This window comes from Salminus brasiliensis, chromosome 9, assembly GCF_030463535.1.
Source record: "Salminus brasiliensis chromosome 9, fSalBra1.hap2, whole genome shotgun sequence".
In the NCBI taxonomy this organism is placed as follows: Eukaryota; Metazoa; Chordata; class Actinopteri; order Characiformes; family Bryconidae; genus Salminus; species Salminus brasiliensis.
Genome location: NC_132886.1, coordinates 8,174,226 through 8,194,992, shown reverse-complemented (window position 1 = coordinate 8,194,992; position 20,767 = coordinate 8,174,226). Strand labels below are relative to the sequence as shown.

At 41.5% G+C, this 20,767-nt stretch overlaps 1 protein-coding gene across 5 annotated transcripts in view; it reads left to right on the top strand.

Moving 5' to 3' along the window:
* LOC140561969 (laminin subunit alpha-3) overlaps positions 1-20,767 on the top strand; it is a 142,767-nt gene that overhangs the window by 20,928 nt on the left and 101,072 nt on the right. For all 5 annotated transcript variants that reach the window (XM_072687276.1, XM_072687275.1, XM_072687274.1 and 2 more), the window contains exons 3-12: positions 2,806-2,923; positions 3,662-3,780; positions 4,804-4,974; positions 10,804-10,901; positions 11,657-11,772; positions 14,835-14,953; positions 15,053-15,143; positions 18,089-18,220; positions 19,510-19,560; positions 20,389-20,433. In XM_072687276.1, the coding sequence (XP_072543377.1) occupies positions 2,806-2,923; positions 3,662-3,780; positions 4,804-4,974; positions 10,804-10,901; positions 11,657-11,772; positions 14,835-14,953; positions 15,053-15,143; positions 18,089-18,220; positions 19,510-19,560; positions 20,389-20,433 (1,060 nt within the window). The remainder of the gene's footprint in view (positions 1-2,805; positions 2,924-3,661; positions 3,781-4,803; positions 4,975-10,803; positions 10,902-11,656; positions 11,773-14,834; positions 14,954-15,052; positions 15,144-18,088; positions 18,221-19,509; positions 19,561-20,388; positions 20,434-20,767) is intronic.

Here is a 20,767-nt window from a genome sequence, read left to right as displayed (position 1 = left end):
ATGATTCTTAATAGACTCAAATGGTGCCATCGCTCAAATCCTTTGCAGCACATATATATATATATATATATATATATATATATATATATATATATATATATATATATATATATATATATATATATTAAAAAGTGAGGGGTGGAAACTTGAAAGAATGCATTGCTGAGGTGTGTGTTACATTTCTTGTCCAGTCTGTATTGACAGGTTCATGTCTGCACTTGCTTGTATGTCAAAAAAAGAGACAACAAATATGGCAAAAATGTAAAGGATACCTTTTCTTTTCACCAGACAAGACTATACACACAGCTGTCCAGCTGTGCTGGAATCCTAACAAAAGGATGTCATGTGCACATTTCTGGGCATTCCTTTTTAAATGGCAGTTTTGGTTGATGCGAAAATATGTAAATAAATCCACTGCAAACAAAATGAAAAACTTTATCGGTGTTTTTTGAAATTCATATATTGGAGAAAAAAATTAATTAAACAGAAAGTGTGCCAGATCTTTCTACACGTCCCATTTGAGTTTTTCCATTTAAAATGATCTGCAATTATCCACTAAAATGTGCAGATTCAACCCAACTCAACTTTTAGAGTCATTGTACTGATACAGTGTTGTTGTCATGGCGTGCTAGGCCAGACCAAGATGGGACGAACACTCGCATAGATGGAGTCAAAGCAAGCAGATTTATTAATTAAAACCAAGGATACAGAAAAGGGCAAACGATGCAGCAACTAAGGGGTACAAACACAACACAAACACAAACGTGGCAAACAACCAAAAACGAACCTGGGACTGAGGGTTGAGCTGGCGGACCAGCTACTGAGCAACAACAGCTAGGCCGACCAAACCTGGAACCGCAGCGAGCTGCTGTGAGCGAGGGTCGCCTAGCTGGAACGTGGGTAGCCAGAGAATCCAGACCGTGAGCGAGCGAGCCTCGCAGAAAACGTGGATAGCAGAAGGACCTGCTCCTGAATGAGAACACCGAGCAGAAGCTGGCCTCAACACACCTCTAAGGTCCCAAACGATACATTTCTCTGCACTGAATGGCAGTGTCGAGGCTTCTTAAATACCCCCCAATCCCAGGTGTAACTCATGAACCAAATGAACAGGAAACGAGACACTGAATCAAACACATGAACACAAATGAACATGGAGTCGATACGATCAGTCGATCAATCAATCGATACGATGAACCAAACACATGAACGAAAACGAGGCGGAAGTCCTTATTTGGGCCTGTGTGCGGCGGCTCGGAATCGCCCCGGGGGAGGGCACGATACCAAGGGGCTGACAGTTGTACAGTTCAGCGAAACACTGTTAGGCTCCAGTCTCCAGTGCAGAATATGTAGGACATGATACACAAGACAGGTGCATAGACAATCAAATCAGACAGGAGATCAGCACATGAAAACAGTGAGCAAGTGAGCAAGCCAAAGGTGACAGTGGCAAGGAAAACCTCCCTCAGAGCTGGAGGAAAAAACCTGGGAAGGAACCAAGTGTGCAAAATATTCAGAATATAACGATATAATGATGGTGGTAATGATATTAATAGTGACAGATAGTTAGAGTCCATGTAAACTTTAACATTAGACAGATGGCAGTGGCCAGAGGGTGGGCATCTGGTCTGACGCGGGTGGCAGGGGAGCATGGCGGTCAGTCTAGTGGGTGAGCAGCTGGTCTGATGCAGGTGCAGGGGAGCCCAGTCTTCCAACAGGTCAGGCCGGATAAGTTTGCAGTCATTAACTCAGAAGGGAAAGGGATTTATGGTACAATAAGTACAAAGACAATAAATACAATAAATGCACAAATGTAAAACCTTAGAAGTATCTCTTGACTCTAGTCTATGCACACTAGCATTCTCTGCTCTCTATAAAGCCATTCAGTACTAACTCTCTCTCTTTACCTTTCCTGAGTAAATGGTCACCCAGCCCGACCTGCTGGAAGACTGCCCGCTGCCTGCGTCAGACCAGCTGCCACCTACCAGTCCGACCAGCAGGCCCCACCATCACCCATGCCAGACCAGCTGCACACCCTCCTACCACTGCTACCTGTCTAATGACCATGTTAAATCCTAAATAGACTCTTAACTATCTGCCACTATTAATATCACCACTATTACCCATCATTACTTTGACCATCACTGCAATGACTATATTAAGTTCTACTACACCATGATTATTATATTATGATTATGATCAGAGCAGATTAACAGTATAGATGTTTTGGTAACTTGTATCAATAATTAATAAATAGTTCTGATCACAGGAGGATGGGTCAGGTCCCCCTTGTGAGTCTTGGTTCCTCCCAAGGTTTCTTTCTCCAGCTCTGAGGGAGTTTTTCTTGCCACTGTGGCTGTTGGCTGCTTACTGGGGGTCTTGGATCCTTTATGTCTTCTTATGTTTTCTTTTTTTCTGTCTTTTACTAATTACTAATTATGTAAAGCTGCTTTGTGACAAGAACAGTTGTAAAAAGCTATACAAATAAATTTGACTTGACTGGACTAGGCAGGGCTAGTTTCTGAGTGAACGGTGAAGCTGTTCTCTAAGTCCCTCTGGATAAAAGCATGCCATAAATATAAGTGTAAGTCAAGTGTACCAAACCCTGCCGGAGTCAGTCTCCGGCAGCACAGTCAGTATTTCCTTTGTGTAAGAAAGCGATACTGCTAAAGATGCTATCAGTTAAACAGTGCAGCGCTTTGTGTAGCGCTCTGACGAAACCTGCAGACGTCGAGGAAAATAAAAGGTGATTGATTCAGTGAGTTCATAACATTGCACTCTGCTGACATATTTTTGTTTACTCTGCAGCTTTTCCATGTGGCTTATGTCATTGTGAAATTTGCCAACTCACCACGCCCTGATCTCTGGGTTCTGGAGCGATCTGTTGACAATGGCAGGACCTTCATGCCCTGGCAGTATTTCGCACGTGAGTTCCCATTCACCTATATGAATGTATCCTGATTTTAAGGGGGAACTGGAAGCTATTGTCTTATTAGGACAAATCCAGCCATTATATAGGAAAGTTTAGGCTATATGCAGGAATATTGGGCACCTGATTCATTCTCGTGCTGTTCATATTAAGGTCATCTGTATAACATATCAAACATAGACTTTGCTAATTAGTCCACTTTGATATTAATAGCTCATAATATAGCTTTTGCTATATGTCCAAATGTTTGTGGACACCCCTCCTAAAGAATGCATTCAGCTACTTTAAGTTGCACTCGTTGCTTTGTACACAGATGTACAAATGCACACACACATATGCAGCTTGTCTAGTCCTTGTAAAGCAGTATTGCCAATAGAATAGGACTCTCTGGAGTAAATAAACATGAACTCATTGGCACCATGCCTAATGCCAGGCATGGCTAAACTTGCAACTATGATGGTTTGTTTTTTGTCCCACCTGTTTTTTCAGGGCCTGCCCCCACATATGTGGCTCTCTTAAATGCCCACGGGGGAATGAGCTTAGTTGGCTGTGTACTAGAAATTTGACAAATCAGACATGTCATTATTTTGAAATACCGTTCTCATTTTGAGACATCGTCAACATTTTTAAATGCGGTGTATGGCTGCTTGGCAGCCTAAATGTTCTACCCCTGTTAACTGAGTATTGGGTTTGTATGTTTATTGTAAATTTGACATATTGCAAATGTTCCTGCAGATTCAAAACGGGATTGTATTGAAAGGTTCGGTAAGCAGCCCAATGGTCGAGTACGTCTAGATGATGATCAGATCTGCACTACTGAGTACTCCAAGATTGTTCCTCTGGAAAATGGAGAGGTGAGTTATCTACTGTGTGTCATGCTTTCTGTGTCCCTAGTCTAACAGAACAAAGACTCAAAACTGGATTGGGATTAAAGTAGCCAATACCCGACCCATTAAAATATGCCTGGATTGGCCCTGATTCCAGTCCACTGGATCGATTCAGGACATCCTTAAGTGAGAGTCTTTCTAAAGCGTGAACTTTGCCTCACCTGGCCTTTCCCAATGGTGATTATGAACAAACCATGGCCCTAACAAGCCAATTACACCCCAAGCCCTTGGAAAAAGTTATTGGAGAGCTGAAATCTCTTATGCTGTCCAGACCTTTGGATGGTGCTATTCACAGTAAAATATATTTTTTTAAAACAGGGGTACCCAAACTTTTGAATGCTGCTGTGTATTAGCCATATCTGTCGCCTGTGGTCGATTTCATGTCAGTGTTTTATCAGATTTTTACCCATTTTCTCCCCAATTTGGATCACCAATTACCCAACCCATACATATCCCCCCCACCCCTATCACATGCTATGCTCCCAACACTGGGAGGGTGAAGACAGGTACACACCTCATCCGACACATGCCCAGCCAGCCATTGTCTCTCTTTCTGAACTGGTGCCAATCCAGCATTGCACTGGATGATGTGGGGAAAAATGCCATCTGCCCACCCTGAGAGCAAGGCCAACTGCGCTCTCTCTGGGCCCCAGCTGCGGATGGGCAGCAGCATGACCAGGATTCGAACTAGTGATCCTCTGGTCATAGTGACAACACCTTATTCCGCTGGACCACCAACAAAAGCAATGCAATAGAGGAACCACATTTAGTTCCTTAAAGAACCACACTTGTAAGGCTCTTAAAAGGTTCTTCAAATTCACATATCTCTATTTATTACAAACCTGGTTCTTTATAAAACCCAAAAAGTGTCTCCTCTATGTCCTCACTCACAGAACTGACTGAAGCATATGTATATATTTTTATCAGTGCAGGTTGGCAAATGTTGTTTTCCTTTAATAAAATTCTCTTTTTTTATATAACAATTTTCAGCTTGTTGTTTCGCTTGTAAACGGCCGCCCAGGATCGAAGAACTTCACCTACTCACCAGTTCTGCAAGAGTTCACCAAGGCAACCAATATTCGCCTGCACTTTTTACGGACGAACACCCTCCTCGGGCATCTGATCTCCAAGGCTCAGCGTGACCCCACGGTCACACGCAGGGTGAGTGCTACCAGAACCCAGATTGTGTGAAATGGGAAGATCCAGCATAAGGAGTAAACATCTCTGAGCAGATAATTTAGAGCTACTGTGAGAGTTATAGTGGAGATGCAGCAGGAGGTGCTCCAATCACAGTGATTGTCAAACTTTAAAGGCGACCCTGCTGTTAGTGCTGCTGTAGTATTTGTACATGTAGATAGTATTACATGAGCATGATCATTAGCCAGGACTGCCAACTTTTACCATTTTCTCGGAGTGAGATTCATGCTAGGTCCAGAGTGGGATCCAGAGTGGGATGGGAGATGGTAGTGGTAGGGTGTATGTGCCATACATTTGGCTGACTGAAATAGGCTCTTTTTAAGTTCTTCAAGAGTTGTTCAATCAGTAAAATCCAGAGCAGCAGCAGAAATGACAAAAGAAAAACCCTGCAAATAACAGTTCTAGTGATTTTCTCAAGATGTTTAAGTCAGTTTTTCTTATTTATAAAAGGTAATGATCAATTAAATGGTAAATTGGCAAGACTTGCAGGAAAAATGGCTTCAGGGAGAAGTCTGAAAATAACAAACGACAGAGCAAGGAAAAAAAAGATGTAGGCTGCCTGATCTACAGCTCCAAATATAGAAGAAAGAAGCAGACAATGAATCTGCAAAAATGGGGCAAAAAAACAAAAAAGGGCAGGTCATCCCTTCGTTTCCTGCTCCAGAAACTAAGTGGGACCAGCCATGGCTGAATGGTTAAAGCGTGCACGAGACTGGAAGGTCACTGGCTTGAGTGTAGGGTGGAAGATTTGAAGGAACAGTGCATTTTTTTCCTTCATGGCTGAAGTGTCTTTGAGCAAAGCACCTAACCCCAAATTGCTCTCTGGGCCCTGAGTTGTCTGCCCACCGCTCCAGGTGTTTGTGCTCACTGGCCATAGTGTCATTTGGTTAAATGGTTACATTTCAGCTATATTTTGTTGGATGGTCTTAATCTTAATACTATACTTAAGCAAATTTGTAACCAAACCCCACAAAAGGCTGGTCTGCTGACTCACACGAGGCCAAATGGAGCCACACAGTGGGCCAGGCAAGCAGCTTGTGGGTGAGAGACTGGTAACATACCTGTATTTACCCAAGGAGTATGAAGGTGTATCAGGAATTTCACATTAGTCTGTTGAGCTGTATAAATGAGTAGTCTACTCTGTGAATGAATCCGGGAGGTCTTACCCTCGTGTCTTAATCACACTTTCACTAAAAGTCGACTCAGGACGGATTTCTGAGGCCCAATTCCCAACTGCAGGGATTAGCCCAGCCCTGTAATTAGCCCAGACGTAATTAAACATTCCAGGTTCCCCATCACACAAACTTCAAATGTTGTCCCTGCTGTCCTGACCAAATCTCTGTCCTGGGATGCTTGTGGCTCCAGCCTTGCAGCAGTGATTAAACCCAATCTCTAAGTGATCTTCCCACGTCTTCATAAAGTGTCAAAGTAGCAAGTGAGCACAGTGCATTAAAGACCCCAGCGATTCTACACGAGTTTAAGCCTAGCAATGCACTCAACGTTTTGTGACTGGGAGCCGAGGACAGCATAAATGACCATCCTTCTCTCTCAGCATGTTCAGCACAGGCATCTCCATAGTCAAACTAATGATCTTCCAATGATAGGGCCCAATTACACTTAGACAGTTGCACCATTCAGGAGCTAATTCAGGAAACAATAATCTTGATTTTATAACAATAAGACAATATTGTGCTAATATTTATGGATATTGTCTTATTTTAGAGGTAGTGTTAACAGATGTTCTATTAAATTAGGTTTGAGAACCCTGTTTTACTTCTTTTCCTCATCTTTACTGAATTTATGAGTGTAGAAACATATATTATGAATAATTAGCCAATATTTTCTTATAGTTACAAAATCAAGATTGGCTCCTGAGTGGCACAAGTGTCTAAGTGTTTGACCCAATGAGTCCAAGACTGCATATATTTATGGCATTTAGCTGACGCTCTTATCCAGAGCGACTTACAAGGTTACTCATATTACATAAGTGGGCTATTGTCATGTTAGGAGTCTTGCCCAAGGACTCTTATTGGTGTAGCGCAGTATAGTCACCCAGACCAGGAATCGAACCTCAGTCTTCCATGTGGTGAGGTAGCTCACTGGCAGGTAGTGATGTTAGCTGTTGCGCCACACCAACCACTATATATATACCGTATATACCGTCCCCTTCCCCCGCCTCACTCAGCATGGTCAGCACAGGCATCTTACCTTACTTAGCAACTCTTTCAAATGCACAAAAACAAACAAGCAAACAAACAAACAAAAATCAGGATTATTGATTAGCCCCCCACCCCACAGCCAAGCCCACTGCGAGGCACTCAACTGGTTGGCAAAGTAGACAGTACACAGCATGTTGCACAAAAGGCCTCTTGCTAACAGTAATTGTGAAAGCCCTTACGATTTGCACACAAGTGCTGCAAGCGCGGCTTGATTTTGTGTGAATTTGTGATTGCACATTCCTGGAGGTACTGTTGTTTAGAAGAGCACTTGCTCAGATAAATCACAGGAACTGTAATTTTCCATTTGGCAGCTGTGACTGACAACCCGAAACAGGTTCACCCTATGGGTGTTTTGGAAAATGACATGATCCATATTGCCAAACACACTTGCAGTTGCCTACATGGAAAATCACGCCGACTCGATGCCCTTTCCTCATCTAAGCTCTCGCAGGTTCACTAGTTCCCCTGAACCCGAACCGCGATTCTCTCGATGTAATGTCTTCTCAGGTGCTTGCTCTCTGTTTGCTGACATCACATCATCTTTCCTCCATATTCACCCCCCCCCCCCTTTTCCTCGCACACATTCCTCCTGGTTGGGCCGGGTGCCAGCCCAGCGCCGCCTGCCAAGCCGAGCCGAGCCGCCCGGCTCAGCCAGCAGGCTAATGCCCACAGTTGGAGGAGAATGTTCAGAGCCAAGCGCGGTCCGTCCCTTAGAGCCTTCATCACCAGCCTGTGAAGCTGGACATGCGGCTTAATCACGGTGGGAAGGAAAAACAGCGGGTGGAAATCGTGCTCCTGTGCTGCACTGCACAGTGCGGAGTTTACTCCTCTCAACAAACTCAAATCTTTTGGGAGTGGAACCAGATGTGAATTTTAGATGAGTTGTGTTAGATATACTGCACACTATAATTCTAACTCACAAATGCAAATGTCTCAGTTACAGAGTCCATATCATGGAAAACCAAATTTATGTAGGAGGTTGAGGAAGTATGTAAACATTATTAGCATGTAGAAACTGTAGAAGCCCACAGTCAATACAGTGCATGTATGGAAACTTGCACAAAGCAAAGAAGGCCTATAAGAAGATAGCAAAGTTTATGGCAGCCAATTTTAAAGTACTGGTCAAGTCAAGTTGAGGACTAGAGGACTAAGGCCCTGTGTACTCCTGGCATTAACCTGAGCTTTGTGTCTGGATAGCTTCACATTAAAATGCATCCCCAGCGTGACCCTCTCTGACCACCTTCAGCAGTGGTGGCTCAGCAGTTAGAGCACAGGTCTATTGATGACAGGGCAAGCTGACACTGTTGGGCCCTTTACCACCGCTCCGGGCATGTGTGTTCACTGTCACTGTGTGTGTTTGATTACTCGTGTGTGTATGTGTGTGTGATCACTGCATGGACGGGTTAAAGGTGGAGGCCAAAATAGTGTCCAACACTGATAGTGATTATGGTTGTCTTGAATGTGGTTTGAGTGATTCGATCGCTATACGAATCAACAGTGCGTCTCAATCAGCCAATTTTTGGAAGCATCAGCTTGATTATATGCATATACTAATCTTAAAGGCCAAGTAACCAAAAAGTGCCATAAAAAAGGGAGAATGCTAAAAAGAAAAAAAGAGTCATTTGTGGACAAAAATAAGATAAAAATTTTACGCATTCATGTATAAATCTACAGAGTCATTTTTAATCTAATTTGTTTGCTTGTTCCAAGTTATAACTTGAAGTGGAAACACTTAATTTTATTATTAATATTAATCTGAACTAAAAACAAGTTTAGAAGAACTGTTCGTTTAGTACACAGGCATGTTCAGTTTATTTTGATTACAGTAAGACTTATTCTCTTAAAAGATAAGGCTTCCCAGCTAAGAGTATTACATGGCTGAGGAATGGCTTAAGCCTGTCAGGGATGTGTTCATGCACAGGCGAAAAAACATGACTTGAGTGGCATGTTTTGTTAGCAAGCAAATAATTACTGAAATTGCCTCTGAGCTTTGCTAATAGATTCACAGAATAGATGACCTATTGGCTGTTACTGAACTATTTCAAGCTCAGATATGCACAAGACGAAAACTGTTCATCATAAAATGTATTTAATAATATAATTATATAATTATTTAATATAATTTTTCTTTATCATGTGGAATCATGTGGAATTCGTGGGGTATTAGTGTGCACTGTGTTTGCCTTGACAATAAATTATCCATATAAATTATGTATATAAATAATTTAAAATGGCAGTTAACTGGAGTGGTTAACATTGGAGGTCAAGTTGATGACTGGAATGACTTTTCAGAGAAAATTGCTTGGAGAACTGCTAGATATGCAAATGACCATCCCTGTCAGGAAGCTTCAGCCGGCTCTACAGTGGTGGTGCACTGTTCTACTGTGCAGAAACACCAGTATGAAAATGACCTTCATGGAGGAGTCATCCCACCACAAAATTTAGCTGAAATATGCATGTGACACATTGAATCAAATGTATTGTATTTTTATTTGCTTATTATTTTAATCATAATAATAATAATGATTATTTTTAATAAATAATTCATAATTATTTTATTTTACATATATTTTTCCATTTTACCTTCATCTGTGGAATTCCTGGGGTATTCATTTGCACTGTATTTGCTTTGAAAAAGTAAATAAACATAAACTGCATGCACTGTATAAAGTGTATGCAGTGTAAAAATAAAAAGAGGTATGAGTGGAAACAATTAATATTAATATTAATAAATTGTAATCTAAACTACATTATGAAAAATAATATAACTCCTGGAATATTAATTTTCACTGTATTTGCCCGAAAAAGTTTAATTAAAAATAAAATGTATTAATGTATAAACAAATGTTTACATTTCAGAATCTGCAGAATCAGTTTTGATATAAGTTGCTTGTTCCAATGGGGTATAAGTGGCAGGAATTAATATTAATATAAATACATTTGAATCTAAACTGAAAATATAAAAAATAATATAATATAATATAATATAATAACTCTTGGGGTTTGTATTTGCACTGTTTTTGCTTTGAAAAAGTAATCCAAAGCAGGAGTTGTCTGAAGGTTGGAGCCAACTGTCTTAAGCTGAAGAATAGGTGCTGTCCTGCTGCACCTTCTAATGAAATATTTATTGGCCTCACGTGTTGGTTTTGTGATTACTCATCGACAGTAGCATGAAACCCTTGGGTGGAGTATGTTTCAGGAATGCCCAGAGGCTCCTTTTTTCTACAGAACTGCAGATTTCCTGTAATCAGTTTAAAAAACATAAACCTTTACCCAGAAGGAAATCTGGAAACCAGGACGTCTGCACACACAGAGGCTTGTCTTGCTGTCTCTACCATTGATCTGTGTGTTATTATAAAACGTCAGCCCTCATATAACCTTCTTTTACTACTACTTATTGACCTAGCAAAGCATTTTCTTCTGGTTTACCAGTAAAACTGCTCATTCTGCATGTTTCCCATCATTATGGATGCCATGTTCTACATGAAAACTGCTCTGAACACTGATTCCAGACCTGTAGATTCATTGCTTAGTTGTGAAAATCTCTCTGTCTCTCTCTGTCTTTCCCTTAAAGTATTACTACAGCATTAAGGACATCAGTGTGGGGGGACGATGTGTGTGCCACGGCCATGCCCAGGTGTGCGGAGTGCGTGTCCCAGGCAGTCCCAACCAGTAAGTATCTATATCAAGTGAGAGGGCCACCCCAGTAACCTGCTTTATGTAAATGTACTGTATATCGATATCTGCGTAATGTTAGACATCAGACTAATGGAGCTGGAGTTTTTCTGCCTCTTTGATTTCAATACTGAGCTCTATAATCATCAGTGGCTGTTCAGTAATTACTGTCATTTCCCCTCCTTAAAGTTAGCTCCTCTGAGGTTTGCCTCCTGGACGTTAAAATGTCAGAGCCGGCTAGAGCATCGACTACTTCAGGAGCAAAGCCAGTCCAAGGGCCAGAATCCAATCTGATAATAAGCTCTTAAGAGCTGATACTAGCCATAACTTTAACACCGCCTGCCTAATATTGAGTAGCTCCACAGCAGATCTGGACCATACAAGGCATGGACTCCACAAGACTGTGGTATCTGGCACCAAGATGTTAGCAGCAGATCCTTTAAGCCGACCTGTAAGTTGTGAGGGGAGGTGGGGCCTCCAGTGAGCTCCAATGAGCTTAGGCTTAGGTCTCCACGACCCTGTTGCCGATTCAACGGTTGTCCTTTCTCTGAGCACTTTTGATAGGTAACAGAAAAACCTGCCACCAGACCTGCCTGATGTTCTGAAGATGCTCTGACCCGGCCGTCTAGCCATAATAATTTGGCCTGTGTTATTAAACTTTTAGGACCGTCTGCGATGACAAGGGCATTGTAGTACAAGGCTAAATGTCTCTTGGTCCACTCTAAACTGGATATGTCCTCTCGACCCTCTAGACTACTGTGCGAGTGTGAGCACAACACTTGTGGAGAGTTATGTGACCGCTGTTGCCAGGGATTCCACCAGAAGCCGTGGCGAGCAGCGACTGCCAACAGTCCCAACGAGTGTGAGCGTAAGTTTTCAGAGCAGGCCCTTATCATCTGCCACGGCACATTGGACAATGTACTATAACATCAGTGATGCTGCTTCAGACAGCTTTACTGTCAGTTGGTGTGTTTTGATGTCACAGTGAGTGAAGTACAAGTGCAAGGCAAGACGTCATGATAAAAATGTATGATTGGATTAAATATGATATGATTAAAATATCAGATTTCAGCTGCAGCTCATTTACTAATGTTTTCTTAAAGCTCAGTATGTATTTTTGATCAAGCTGAGAGGCAGAAGTTTTTAGTTTTTCAGAAATTTAGTGAGTTAGGAGAACTTTGGAGTCAACTAAGACTCAAAAAAGAAAAATTAATATTAATAATTAATATTATTAATAATATTATTATTTTATTTATTTATTTATTATTAATAAGTATTATTATTTATTCATATTAATCTAAACTAAAAACAAATTTAGAAGAACTCCTGTTCATTTAATACACAGGCATGTTCAGTTTATGTTCAGTCCCAGGCAGGCCCAACCAGTAAGTATCTACTGTATATCGAGTGTGAGGGCCATACCATTAACCTGCTGTATGTAAATGTTTATCAATATCTGCGTAATATTAGACATCAGACTAATGGAGCTGGAGTTTTTCTGCCTCCTTGATTTCAGTACTGAGCTCTATAATCATTCATTACTGTAATTTCCCCTCCTTAAAGTTAACTCCTCTGAGATTTGCCTCCTGGACGTTAAAATGTCAGAGCCGGCTGGAGCATCGGCTACTTCTAAGACTCTAAGACTAAGACTCAAAAAAGAAAAATGCTGTGCAATACGTTATTTCACCAGTTTTTTTAAAGCAGTATAGCAAAATACCAAGCTTAATTATGAAGATTACAATATTAAAAATAATAATCTAAAAAAATCAAATCGACTTAGCATATCCTATCTGCTGATTGAGATACATAAACATATCTGCAGGGTTGTGTAAACAACTTCTCTCCCGATTGGCAAATGTACAGGAGAACCTTCTTAAATTTCAATAAAGTCAGTGTAATTTTAAAGCATTTCTATTGGCACATTCATCATGAAATTCTGACACAATATAAGGAACCTCTGCCAAATTCACAGTGTAAAAAAATGAAAATGTAAAAAATGGAGAAGGTTTTTGCGCGACGGTGGCGTTTTGCGAAATGAATAGGAATGTGATGTATGGGGATATGTCTACTTGGATCAGCTGTAGAGAGAAATGTAAATACCATTCAGCTATTGAAGCGCAGTAGCCCAGTGTCAATTTTCCGAATTTTTTTTGAGCAAAATCAACATATCAAAAATAGATGCCAATATTTTGAAGCAGTGCATCAAAAAGGATGTTTCTTTACTGCTTATATCAGACAAACTTGTCTCTTTATGAAAAGTGACAGTATGCAGTTTGCACAATGATAAAGCTTTGATTGCGTATTAGCCACAAATGCAAAGCTAAATCAGCTACAGGTATACTTGGTACAGGGGATATCTAAATATATCTAAATATATTCTAAATAAGTGGTTTCTTTAAAATGTCTCTAGTGTACAGGCCTTTGCCTATATGTAAAAGTGCAAAAATGGGCCTGTACGTTCATGCATGAGCCCAGCTTAATGCAACCGAGCACATTCTGCTTATATCTGCAGATATCTTCATAGTGATCATTGATGTGCCTCATATTTGCTGCTAGTATAACAGTATGAAGCATTTGCCTAATTTGAGACTTTACTAGATGGCTTGTATGCAGGGTTGGACACTTCTGGAAACAGCGGCCCATCTCTGTGAGTGATGTGCGGTGGAATTACCCTGGTGTCTTCTGCACTAAGCAGAATGTGCTCGGTTGCATTAAGCTGGGCTCATGCATGAACGTACAGGCCCATTTTGGCACTTTTAAACACTGCGCTCTTCTGGCTGTGTGTCTCAACAACCTAGCTTCAGTCATTTCTGCCTGGGCTCTAATTGCCCTGGTCTGTTAATGGGTATCTGCTTCAACAAGCAGGGGAAGAACACACTGTACTGCTTTTAGGAAGCTTTTAGTTCATGGGACCTGTCTGCCCTTCTTTCTGAACACCAGCAAATTGCTTGTAAATTCAACTGAACTCACTGTGGGTCACTGTAGGCTCTCTTTACAGATATCGTCCCTGCTGTAGAACTGCTTACTCTATACTCAGCTATACTATGCAGTTGAATCTATCAAAAAAATACAAATTATATGATAATATTTTTTGAACCCCTTAATGCTCAGGTATTAAGAATACTTTGCACAGTTTGCATTGTTTTAATTAGAGCTACTATTAGAGTCATGCTATGACACAAGTACCATTTCTGGGGTTGGGCAGTATCCTCTTTTTCATACCGTTTACCAGCTAACAATTTCTGACTAGCTTTATACCACTGAAATAGCAATACAGCAAAGTCAGACCGCACCTGCTCTTAAAGGGAATAGCGAGAGACACACAAAACACACCCATGATTAATTAAGAGACATAGCAGAGGCCTTTGCAAGCCACGCAAGGCCTTCTTTTCTCAGCGTTACCATAGCAAAGACACAGCCGGTGCGATACCCGGGCTCTGCAAGCTGCCATTGCCACTTCACCCTCTCTGCTCCCTGGGCACTGGAGTTTGCTGCCCACCGCTCTGGGTGTGTGTGTTCACTACCACAGATGGGTCAAATGTGGAGGATCAACATTCATGTGGTATCACCGTTATACTGCCCAACCCTAGTCATTTCCATTGTACGATTTTCTAAAATCCACCCACCAAAAAACCAAACAAACAAAAAAATCCATCTCAGGAATAAAATCCGTACTAATATTATCCCTTTCAATCAGGCATGGGAGCCATATTCTTAATAAAATGTAACAGGGTGGTTAATTTCATATTTAAATGGATGCAGTTCTTCACATGGACATGTTCCTGAAAGTGAAATATTGGAGTTTGAAATGAAAAATGACCCTCAAACCTTCAAATTGTGGTTCATTATTAAATGTATGTTTACATTGTATTGTTTTAACTGTATGGGTGTGTGTCTGTGTGTGTTTTCATGTGGGGATTTTACCTGCAGCTTGCCAGTGTCATTCGCATGCCTCTGACTGTTATTACGATCCTGAGGTGGAGCGCAGAAGAGCAAGTTTGAACATATATGGCCAGTATGATGGCGGAGGAGTGTGTATTAACTGCCAGGTAACTGCCAGAAATCCTTTATCAGCAGACATGAAGAAACATCAGTGACCGTGTTATGCGTCTCCTCTGTCTTTCTAACACTGCACTGTTTGTGTTCAGCATAACACGGCCGGCGTGAACTGTGAGGTGTGTGTTGAGGGCTACTACAGGCCATATGGGGTTCCCAGGGAGTCGCCCTCAGGCTGCAGACGTACGTATCACTGTGCTTCCTGTTCTACCTTCAACGTCATTTTCAGTCGAAGCTGTGTTCATTCATTCGTTCATTTATTCATTTATTCAGGATTTTAACCCATTAAATGTCCAACAACTAAATCTAGTATAATACAGCCAGCTCATTCTGATACAGCTAACAGATGTCTGTGCTGACCAACATCATACTAGCTTGTCAACAAATGCATGTGTACAGCTGTCCATGAGGGGGCACTCAAAGCATAATTTGTATTTACAGCAGTGGAGTAAAAGTGAATTACACTATTCCAACTGTAGGGATAAAGCTCCTTTAAGATTGCTTCTGATCACACTGCAGATTCTACACACTTTTACAATCTACACACTAAGCTACTCTAATAACAAATAAGGCCTGCTTAACATGATGCCTTATGTAAGTAGTCCCTCTAAATAAAGTGTACCTTAGGTTCTGAGACTCGCTGACATTTTTCAACCCGCCTGGCATCCCAGCCTCGGACAGATTTACAGCTGTACTGTAAACAGTGTTGGTTTAATAGCTCATTGTGTGCTGTGGAATGTTAAGGAGTCAGTGAAGGACAAACACATACGTACCGCACGTCTCCAAACTGGGAATGGCACTGTTTACATTATTACCAGACTGCACTGCTGCTGTAAATAGCTACCTGCCATGTTCAGCTTTTATACCACCACGGCCTGTCACTGAGAAAATCTCTAATCAGGCCTCGTCAAGCCCTCGGTTTCTTTATACCTTTTATTTTAACCTTTGCTTGCTGCTAGTCCCTGGCCAGGCATAGGATAGAGGGGTAAAAACTTGCCAGCATTGAGCAGTGGAGCAGTGGAACTGTGTTCTCTGGAATGATGGCGCTATAGTCCATGTAACCCAGAATTACCCATCCCACTGGTTAGTTCTCTCCCCCTCAGATGTAATGCTCCCAATACTGGGAGAGTGAGGACTTTTGAGACCAGCCACCGCCTCTTTTTGAACTGCCGCCAAAGCAATGCCTCCAGGAAATCAATATGCTCTCTCGGGCTCTGGCTGCTGGTGGCGGGCAGCAAGACCCAGTATTCGAACTAGTGATCCTTGGGTCATTGTAGCAGCGCTACAATGCTGGACAACCTGGAGCCCCCAGATCTTTTTCAATATTTTTTTTCGGAAGAAAAACTGAATGACCAGGTCTGTATTTCACAGCTTATCATAAATAATGCATTTTTTAAATTTTGCAATATTCAGTTCAATCCGTGCACTGAAAGCAAAATTTTGGAACTATATTTGGAACAGACTATATACATGTTAACTTACACTATTCACACACTAGACATACTATATACATGCTGTGAGAACAGGCGGTGGGTGGAGTCCTTAATAATCCTAATTGACTTTCTCAGACAGCGGCTGGTGTGTAAATGCAGAAGCTTTGGAAGTTTGAACCCTAATGATGTGCTGGGCTGTGGAAACCAGTACCTCTCTGTAAACAAGAGCTACAAGTGAATCTCCACTTTTAATCCAGTTAAATTAGACAGTAATTCTGTGAAGCAGCTATTTAACCTGATCATTTTAGAAGCAGACCTATTAAAGGCTTACTCTTAGACAAGCGTGAGGCCATTGTAAGGTTAGGAAAAGATTTACGAACATATATTTTGGGGAATACCGATTGTTCTTAGCATCTTTCTTAAGTGAAAAGTTAAAGGTCCAATAAGTACTAAATGATAGCAGTCGTTTCAAATGGCTCCTGCAGTCCAATTTCAAAACACTGGAGAGAGTTGTCTGCCCCGCCTGCCTGCCCCGCCTGCCTGGCCCACCTGCCTGCCAGGTTGAGGGCTCTGAACCTGCAGGAAGGAGCACAAGATGAGCTTTTACAATGGCAAGCGGCGAGTCATACATCACGTAAATTGATCAGCAGATGTATCCGTTTGCAATATTTCTATTGTTTGCACATTATAAACCAGCTCAGATGGATTTTTATATAACTCTGACAACTGTTGGTAGCTAGCAAGACGCACCACTGCCTGCGTTAGCCAGCGCCAAGCCCGGCCTCCTAAAAACAAAAATCCCACTGCTCCTAAAATACACTCTGGAGTTGGAGTAACTGCTTTACAGATCCCGACAACATACTTCATACTAGTTTAACAGACAACGTATGACAACCCGCCCCCGGCTGAAGCACTGCTGTCAGGAAATGCTAATGCTTAGACTTGTATGTTTCTTTAATATCTGATGACACATTCTGATCAGTTTATGAGTTAGTACAGAAAATTTAAAACTTAATGGACCTTTGAGGAAAATCTGACGAAGATTTTTGAAGAATGTCAATTTATCTGAACTTTTTTCTTTGAGAATAAGGTCAAGAAAAAAAGCAAAGAATTTCTTTCTTAAGATGCTTTTGTGAAGTCAGCCCCAGGTGTCCATATAGTGTATATATTTAGTCGCTTCCATGCAAAAACCTTGTATCTCCAAAATGGCAACTTTACATTAGACTTACAATGGAAGTCAGTAAGAAAGATTTTATTCCAAGTTATTTCGGGGCATTTCTATTGGTTCATTCATCATTAAATTTTGACACATTATGGTTTACATTATCTCAGGATGTAAAAATGCTTCTTTAAGTCAGTTTATTTGGGAAATTTAACTTAAGCCCTATGAAACACATACTGAAAACTTAAAAAATGGTAAAAACGTGACTCCAAATGGATGGAGACGGTAGAGTAATATAGGATTTTACACTAGTATGACTAATAAGAGAGCTGGTGAGAGGTCTCCTACAAAGTTCCATAGTGCAGTATCAGTGTTCCCGGCCTGGAGACCCCATTCTCCCTGTTACAGTCAGCAGACCACAGTCAACATAATTCTGAAACTGCAGTTTTAAGGTAAACATGCTACAGAATGTAAAAACATTGCAATGCTAATGATGTTCATGTGTTTGATGTGTGAATGTATTTGGACCTCAGCTTGCAGGTGTGACCGCAGAACCTCAGTGGGCTGTGAGATGGGGACGGGACGTTGCCGGTGCAAGCCTCAATACAGTGGTGACAACTGTGATCGTTGTGCCAGTGGTCACTACAGCTACCCCCAATGCATCCGTATGTACATGCTCAGATGCTCCGATCTCTTACTTCCTAGACTTCCTCATCACTGAAGCTGCTGATGAGTGACGGGGAAGATTTAGCTAGATTTTCTTTGTGCTGATAATAATCAGTTTTGGCTTCGCTCGCGTTGTCCTTGGAAGTCCAGGAAAGGAAACAGACAAAGGGCTTTGATTGAGGATATCCTGGATATAACCTTTGAGAAAATAGAGACATTTAAAGGCACTGGGCCAGAAAGTAGCAGGAAGGTTCAGAGCTCGCGTAGTGGCAGACCAGCTCTGGAGCCGGGATTTGCTCTGTCTCCTCTGATCTCTCTACAAACTAAGCGCCTGGTGTTGAGGAAATCTGCGCTGATTAGGAGTAGACGGCCTGGTTGGTGGTTCAACAGCTTCAGGCCAGCAGTGACATTTCTAAAATGGCAAAAAGAAGCATAGCAACACCATAGCAACCACCTGGAACACCACAAGCAACCACCCTGCAACACTATGGCACCTATGTAACAACTACTTAGCAACACCAAAACAACCACCTGGGAAAATACAGCAACCACTTAGCAACACCATAGTTCCCATGTATCAACTATTGAGTAACACCATAGCAACTACCTGGCATTCCATAGCGACAACTTTCCAACATTATACCACCTATGTAGCATCCACTAAGCAACACCATAGTTCCCATGTATCAACCACTTTGCAACACCACAGCAACTGTCTAGAATAATATAGCAGCCACCCAACAACACCATAGCAACCACCCAACATCCCCTTGCAACCACTTTTCAACACTATAGCACCCATGTAGCATCCCCTTAGCAACACCTTGACAACCACCTAGAATAATATAGCAGCTACCTAACAACACTATAGCAACCACCTGGAATACCGTAGCAGCCACTTTGCCACACCACAGAAACTATCTAGCAACCACTTAGCAACCCAGTGGCAACCACCTAGAATACCATAGCAGCCACCTAACAACATCATAGCAAACACCTAGAATACCAGAGCAGCCTCCTTACAACATAATAGCAACCACCTAGAATAGCAACCAGTTGAAAAACCATAGCAGCCACTTAGCAACAAAATACCAACCACCATAGCAAAACTGCTTCATCCTAGTGACCATGTAACAACAGCCTAGCAACTAAGCTTACTTTGTTGTAATTGATCTGTTATTGATTGATCAGTTAATTGACTGTTTGATTTAATTGGGTTAATTAGGCTCTTTATTGTGTGTTTTGTGCTGTTAAACATTTCTCAGAGTGGCTCTTTTTCTGTTGTCAGCTTATCCGATCTACGTGACCACCACAAAGTCCCCAGCTGGCAACATTTTTGGTAAGCTTTCCCCAACATTTATATACAAATAGTAATATTAAAAAATGTTTTTAATGTGGAAAACAGTTTCCTAATTAACAGTAAAGCCTTAATGACTTCTAGTTAATTTTTTATGATCTCTCTCTCTCTCTCTCTCTCTCTCTCTCCCTTTATTACTATCTATCTCCACCTGCCTCTCTATATCTCTGCCTCTGTCTCCATCCCTATATCTATCTCTATCTGTGTATATTTCCTTCTATTTCTATTGGCCTCTATCTCTGTCTGCCTCTCTATTTTAATCTGCCTCTGCCTCCATCTCTATCTGCCTCTATTGCTATCTGCAACTATATTTATCTGCCTCTATTTCTGTCTGTCTCTCTATCTTGATCTCTATCTTTGTTTCTCTCTATGCCTCTATATCTGTCTGCCTCCTCTGCTGTCTGCTACTATATTTATCTGCTTTTAATTCTATTATTGCTCTCTTGCTCTCTCTCTTTCTGTCTTTATCTGCCTCTATTTCTGTCTTCCTCTATATCTTTATCTGCCTCTGTCTCTCTCTTGCTGTCACTCTCTCCGTCTCTATCTGCAACTATCTTTACTTGCCTCTAATTATATTATTGCTCTCTTGCTATCTTTGTGTCTTGCTCCCTCTCTTTCAATCTTAATCTGCCTCTATTTCTGTCTCTTTTCTATCTTTATCTGCTTCTAATTCTATTATTGCTCTCTCTCTCTCTCTCTCTCTCTCTCTCTCTCTCTCTCTCTCTCTCTCTCTCTCTCTCTCTCTCTCTCTCTCTCTCTCTCTCTCTCTCTCTCTCTCTCTCTCTCTCTCTCTCTCTCTGCCTCTCTCAGACCGGAATTGTCCTGTGGGGTATTTCGGAGCACCCAGATGTCAGGGTAAGTGTACAGAGTCCTTATTAATGATTTTAATATCTCGCCATACATATTCCAGTTCATCCAGTGACTCTAATGTTCAGTTGCTCCTGAAGGTCTTCATTATCTAGATCAGGTGTGTTAGATTCAGGATGGAGCTAAACTCTGCAGGGTGGTAGATCTCCAGGACCAGGATGGAACAGGCCTGCTTCAGAGTCTCTCTCAGTTCAGTTCAGGGTGCTTCATTAGCATAACCAGTAGTCAGTTAGTAAGTAATAAGGGTGTACTGAGCTGCGAGTGACTCTCTGTGTTCTCCTAACTAATCGAGTCAGAGAGGCTGAGGAATGGAGGGTGTATG